At 36.0% G+C, this 6,307-nt stretch overlaps 1 protein-coding gene across 1 annotated transcript in view; it reads right to left on the bottom strand.

The window, feature by feature from the left end:
• LOC118747599 (sal-like protein 2) overlaps positions 1-2,908 on the bottom strand; it is a gene marked incomplete at its 5' end in the record, with an annotated part of 3,319 nt that extends 411 nt beyond the window's left edge. Inside the window, 2 exons of the mRNA XM_036481651.1 lie at positions 6-887; positions 1,430-2,908. Coding sequence (XP_036337544.1) covers positions 6-887; positions 1,430-2,908 — 2,361 coding nt within the window. The remainder of the gene's footprint in view (positions 1-5; positions 888-1,429) is intronic.
• Positions 2,909-6,307: the final 3,399 nt, after the last annotated feature.

Genomic DNA, 6,307 nt, shown 5'->3' with positions numbered 1-6,307 from the left:
GATACCGAAACAGGTATCCGCGTGCCGTCTTCACCAATAACATGTGCTCCTTCGCCTAGTTCACCATCGTGTCCTTGTTGTATTACCAATTGTCCGTCGGCGTTCAGAAGTGAAGCATCGATCAGTTGCGTCTCATTGTTCTCACCCTGCACCAAAACCATCTGACCATTAGCATCCGTCATCATTTGTAAGGTTTCACCATCAAGCCCGTCGCCAGATTGCAATAGGCCGGCGCTTTGCAGAAGCTGTTGGATTTGCTCGGGATCTTGTACCAGTATTTGGTTGCCATCAGCATCGGTAATGATGTGATTATCCAGTTGCAATAGCTGACCATTTTCATTAAGTATGAACTTGATTTGACCGCCCTCCACTTGCGCTTGCATGGCCTCGTCTAATTCCATTGAAACTTGTTGATGATGGTCGCCTTCTCCTTCACCGCCAGCAGCGGTATTGTCCGATTGGACATCGCCATTAGCATCTGAAGCGCTCGCGGCAGCAGCACTTGCCCCCTTTCCTGAGGCTGATTCAGCTCCCTCCGCTTTAGAAGATTGTTCAGCCTTTTCTTGTTTTGCTCCAGCAGTTCTCGCATTTTCTTCGTTTGAGTCACTGCCTTTTTTTGCTTCCGACGAGGGTTTATCTTCCTGCGCTGATTGTGATTGCATATGCTCCTGCGTATCGTTATCATCATCTAAACTTGGCATGCTAACAGGGGCAGACACTTTCCTATCAGCACCTATACTACCACCACTGACTTGCTTTTCTTTTCCACTGTTTCCTTCAGATTTTCCAACTGCCGTTGGGGTTAAGCCTTCGTCAGGTTGGTCCAATACTGGCATATCTATGCTCACGGATACGGGCGCAGTGCTTGTCGGTATAGATTTAGAGCTCTGCAACGGAGTAACCAAGAGTTTATGAGTAAATCCAAGGATGCAATACTTATATTACGATATCGTCACCATAAATACAAAAGACGATCATTTGAAAAAATATCAAATAAGTAGAGCATTTTGCATTGATGATGACGATATACGACTTTAATGGAGAAAAATACAGGGCCATACTACGTAAGTGAAACTTCTCTTGATTTGGTGTACGCACGGAATAAATTTTCTGATATGAAGACAATGGGAGCTGAGAATATCTTATTGGCTTGAAATATATATACATATATACTTACAAAATTTAGCGTATTTTATTTGATACAAAACAAATTATTAATCTCATTGCATATTCCATAAATGATTATAAATTTATAGTAGGTGAAATAGGAAATATAAAAATTTAGACATATGTACCTACTATATTAATATAGCGGAGGAATAATAAAGAGAGATGATGCCCTTTCCTTGCATCACATGTGCCACATTTTTATCGAAGTTTCACTTCAAAATGTAAGATAACCTAATAAACTATTTTGCAAAATACTCACATCTCTTGCCTCTTGTGTAGTTCCAGTTTCTGGCTGTGGAATAGTAATATTAAATGTAATACCACCCGTGCCTTGTTGTGATGTGATAACCAAACTGTCTCTACTGCTTTGTCCAGTCGCAGATGTGGTATTTGTAGTTGTTGCGGTATTGGCAGCTGATGTTGTTAACGTATCGCCAGCGCTATCATTTTTATCGGAATGCATTTTCTCAAAAATGCTTTCAATGTCAGCTTCCACGCCGCTACCGCCACCTTGGTGCGATGACAGATCACCACTGTCGCCGCCATCACCTTTGTTGTCGTCACTAAGTAATGCAGCAGCACTCGGATGTAGCATACTACCACCCGAACCCGATGACGATGAAGTGGTAATTGTAGTACCACTACTTCCACCACTACCAACGCCGCCTTCCTTGTCCTGACGATGCGCTTCCATATGTTGATTATAATAATTTTCTTGTATGAATGTAAGAGAACAGATGTGGCACGAAAAGAAACGTATGTTGTTGGCTGCGGTAGGCAACACATCTGTGTTAGCAGCACTGCTTACAACGGTATTTACTGTATTGTCACTTAATGCCTCGTCGATGGTTTCTTGCAATAACTTCTGTGTAGTCAAAATATTTTGCGACGTCGCTTGCTGTTGTTTGGTTGTTATCTGTTTGACTATTGGCGCAGATTGTGTAACGATTTGTTGATGTTGTACAACTGTAGCGGTTGTGGTCGGCTGCTGCTGCTGCTGTTGCTGGGACTGCTGATGCACTTCGAAATGCTTAACTAGCAATTCGCGTTTTGGGAAGGACATGGCGCAGGTGCCGCATTTGAAGTAGTTCGGCTGATGCTGTTTAGCATGGACAGTAGCAGCTTCACGCGTCTCAAAGCGTTGAGCGCATAGCCGACATTTAAACGGTTTGGGCTTTACACCAGACAAATGCTTTCTGAAGTGCTCATCAAAGAGCGCTTTGTCTGTGGATTTGAATTGACAATGGTTACATGTATAAAGTGGTGTGGTGGCGCCTGTTGTACTCGCCGCCTCTGCTGCGGACTGCTGTGTTAATGGAAGTGTCGTCGTACTTGTTACTACAACATTTGTGCTGTGATTCGCTTCCATATGCTTTCGCAAAGCTGGCTCATTTACAAAATTTATATGACAAACTGCACAGGTATTATCCATAGTGGTATTGTGTTCACGCACCATATGCTGTTTCATGCTACCAAAGTTCGGGAAGATTTTCTTACAATTCTTGCACTGGAAATTTTGTGATTTGCATGTTTCATAATGTGTATTAAATAATCGCATATCAGATGTCTTATAATCGCATGAAATACACTTGTATATTCTGGTTGTCTTGCGTTGAAACGTTTGGGTGCCACCCACTGATGCATTCGGACTTACATTTTGTGTAGATATTTTCATTTGCTGCACAGCGCTAACAACTTGATATTCAAAAAGAAAAAAATAAATATAACAGTGTGTAAGGAAACAAAAGTTTTAAAGAAATCTTATGAAAATTGTTATTTTCAATTGTATGCAAGTTAAAAAAAAAGCCGTGTGAAAAGAGACAAAGACTATTTCAACGAACGTAAAGGTATTTTTTAATGGTCAACATTCGTCATGTAATGCCCAGTGGAAACTCAGCAATATATAAAAAAAAATGGGGTGCTGGCAGATTACTGGAAAATTGCATTGGTTTTTCGCAATTTACTCGAAATTCTGAGAGTGTACGAGTCAAACGGACTTCACACTCGGATTTAGCGGTTCGATGTACATGTCGGTAGGTGGTCTGGTTAAATCACTTTTTTCGTGTGCCGGTTCAACACAGAAGTTAACTTAAGGCCTTTGCAGCCATTGCTCTTTTAACTTAAAATTTTAATTTTAATTATAAGTTACAGATACTTATTATTATTTTTTTTTTATAAAAAAAGTTCAAGCTCAATATCAAGACAAATTTATATAAGGTGGTGTTGCTGGAACAGCTGATTTGATTTGCCTCGGTACATGAATGTCAAAATTTCATATTTCCCTTAAGTAAGAAGAAGGGGTAAGAAGTGTGTTTTCTTGCGAGTCTTCTTTCTTGGGACAATAACTAAAATTGGTCATTTGCGCACCATAATACAATTTTTAAAACGCCTAATGGAGGCCGCTGTGGTGTAGTGGTAAGCAGTGCGCGCTTCCGCTCCGCAACATCGCAAAAAAATATAGAAAAAAGGTTTTTTCTTAACAGCGGTCGTCCCTCGCCAGGCAATGGCAAACCTCCGAGTGCATTTCTGCCATGAAAAACAGCTTCTCATAAAAATACAATCGCCGTTCGGAGTCGGCGTAAAACTGTATTTCCCTCCCCTTTGTGTGACAACATCAAGGCACACGCCACAAATCGGAGGAGAAGCTCGGCCAAACACTAACATATGTGTAAGTGCCAATCTATTATTATTTTATTGTTATAAATTGTAGTAGAATGAAGTGAAAAAGTTTTAAGTTGTTAAAAAATCGCGTTGATTTTTGTTAATTTTTTAATGCATTCTCTTTCATGCAAAGTATGTTCGACAATTTTTTTGCTTCGACTAATGCACATTCAGAATACAAATTATTAAAAATCAACGCGATTTTTTAGGAACTTGAAACTTGCACTTTATTCCACTAAAATTTAACTGCATACTCAAAAATTTTTTTTTTTAATCTGATTAACAAGTATTAACAAGTTGAAAATTTAAGTTTTATAATTTTTGCACAAAGTTTGAAATATGAATTTATATGGTTTTTGTTGGATAATGAGCTATAACTTAATAAAAAAAATAATAGGTATTAAATAAAAAAAAAGAAAAGGCATAATTTGAAAAAATGTTGTGTCCCTATTTATTTTTCCACCACTGTACGTCTATAATTGAAACCATTTAATTTTAAAATAAGTACATACAGTGACGAGCAAAACTGTAACATGGTGTAACACTTTTTATTTCAGCCACCGCTATATTTTCTAGTTCTAACGATTTTCATCCGATTCATTCGATTCTTGTTGGTGCACCCCACCCACTTCCTTTCTCATAACGATTTGAATTCAATACAACAACAATAAAAAAAATGTAAATTAGGGCAAATGTTACAGTTTTGTACTGACTCTCAGTTTTGCATTTTACAGTTATCTTTTATTTCCTTAAGAACATTTACAGCAATGTCATCCCCGCCGGGAATGCGTAATACCACGTTTCCACGCATCGTAATTCGCACTCTGATTCGTAATTCGCTCTCTCATTCGTCATTCGCCATCCAATTACCCTTCGAATTACGTAATTCGCTATACAAAATTTTGAGAGGGAATTAATTAATTACGAACGAATCGGTGCCTTCTTTAATATTTATCGGAATATATTAGTATTATAATACATATATACATATATATTAATATTAAAATCTTTGATGAATAAAATTTTTGCTGCATCTTCGATATTTTCAGTACACAAAAATAATAATAAATAGCGAAGAACAAGAACATGAAATAGAGCTGCCCAACGAGTTCCTAATATGTGTTGTGGAAACAGGGTAATTCACGAATTACTTAGAGAGGGAATTACGAAGCGTGGAAACATCGTATAACACCGTCAGCAAAAAAATATCAAAAATCAACGTAATTTTTTAGCAACTTCAAACTTACACCTTATTATACCTAGATTTAATGGCATATAAAACTGCGTATCAAAAAATTTTCTAACCTTTATCTGGGTTAAAAACTTTACAATTTTGATGAAACTAAATTTAGACTTCCATGATTGCTGTTAGGTACAGTGGTGGAAAAAAATGAGGACAGGACATTTCTACAAATATTGCCTATTTTTCTTTGGTTTATTTAATATTTATTATTTTTTATAAAATTATAGCTCATTATCTAACAAAAACCATATAGATTCATATTTCAAACTTTGTGCACAAATTATAAAAATTCTGCAAACTTGCATCTAAATTTTCACCTTTTTATCAGATTTTTTTTTAAAGTTTTTGAGTACGCAGTTTTCTAGCCCATTAAATTTTAATAGAATGAAGTGTAAATTTTAAGTTGCTAAAAAATCGCGTTGATTTTTGCAATTTTTTTTTAGCGCATTTTCTTCCATACAAAGTATGTTCGACCATTTTTTTCTTTTTTTGTACGGACAAAAGTGGGTAATACATTCAGAATAAAAATTTTCAAAAATCAACGCGATTTCTTAGGAAATTCAAACTTGTATTTTATTCTACTTAAATTTATTGGGCTATAAAACTGCATACTCAAAAAAATTCTGAAAAATCTTTTTGGAAAGTTGAAAATTTAGAAGCAAGTGTGCAGAATTTTCGTAATTTTTGCACAAAATTGTAAATATTAATTTATATGGTTTTTGTTACGATAATGAGCTATACTTTTATAAAAAAAAAATATATATATAATAAATAAACAAAAGAAAAGTAGGCAAAATTTGTTGAAATGTCGTGTCCCTATTTATTTTTCCACCACTGTATATAAACATTCATAAAAAATTAATTGATTTTAAATAAAAAAAATCAAAACTAGTCAAAATAATGTGTTTCTATTATTTTGGCCATAGATGTATGCATACCCTTTTTTAGGGAGCGAATTATCGATTAAATACATTTTTAGTTAATCATAATCCCGATTAATCAAAAAATGTGATTAATCAGATCCTGAGTATTTACTGTTTACTCATAAGAAAATAATTGAAATCTGAATAACTTTACTCACTTCTTTCGAGTTTGCTTTCAAAGCACTGCATATAACAATGAGGAACACAAGAAAAACTCTAGAGTGCGCATAAATCAGGTTTGGTAGCTGTTGGCCACACGAACCACGCCTCATACTCAGATTTACTAGATCAATTCGTGTTCTTGAGAAAA

The sequence above is a fragment of the Rhagoletis pomonella genome, unplaced genomic scaffold (assembly GCF_013731165.1).
Source record: "Rhagoletis pomonella isolate Grant_MI unplaced genomic scaffold, Rhpom_1.0 Rhpom_scaffold_00012, whole genome shotgun sequence".
NCBI lineage: Eukaryota > Metazoa > Arthropoda > Insecta > Diptera > Tephritidae > Rhagoletis > Rhagoletis pomonella.
This window is presented reverse-complemented; position numbering and strand designations above follow the sequence as displayed.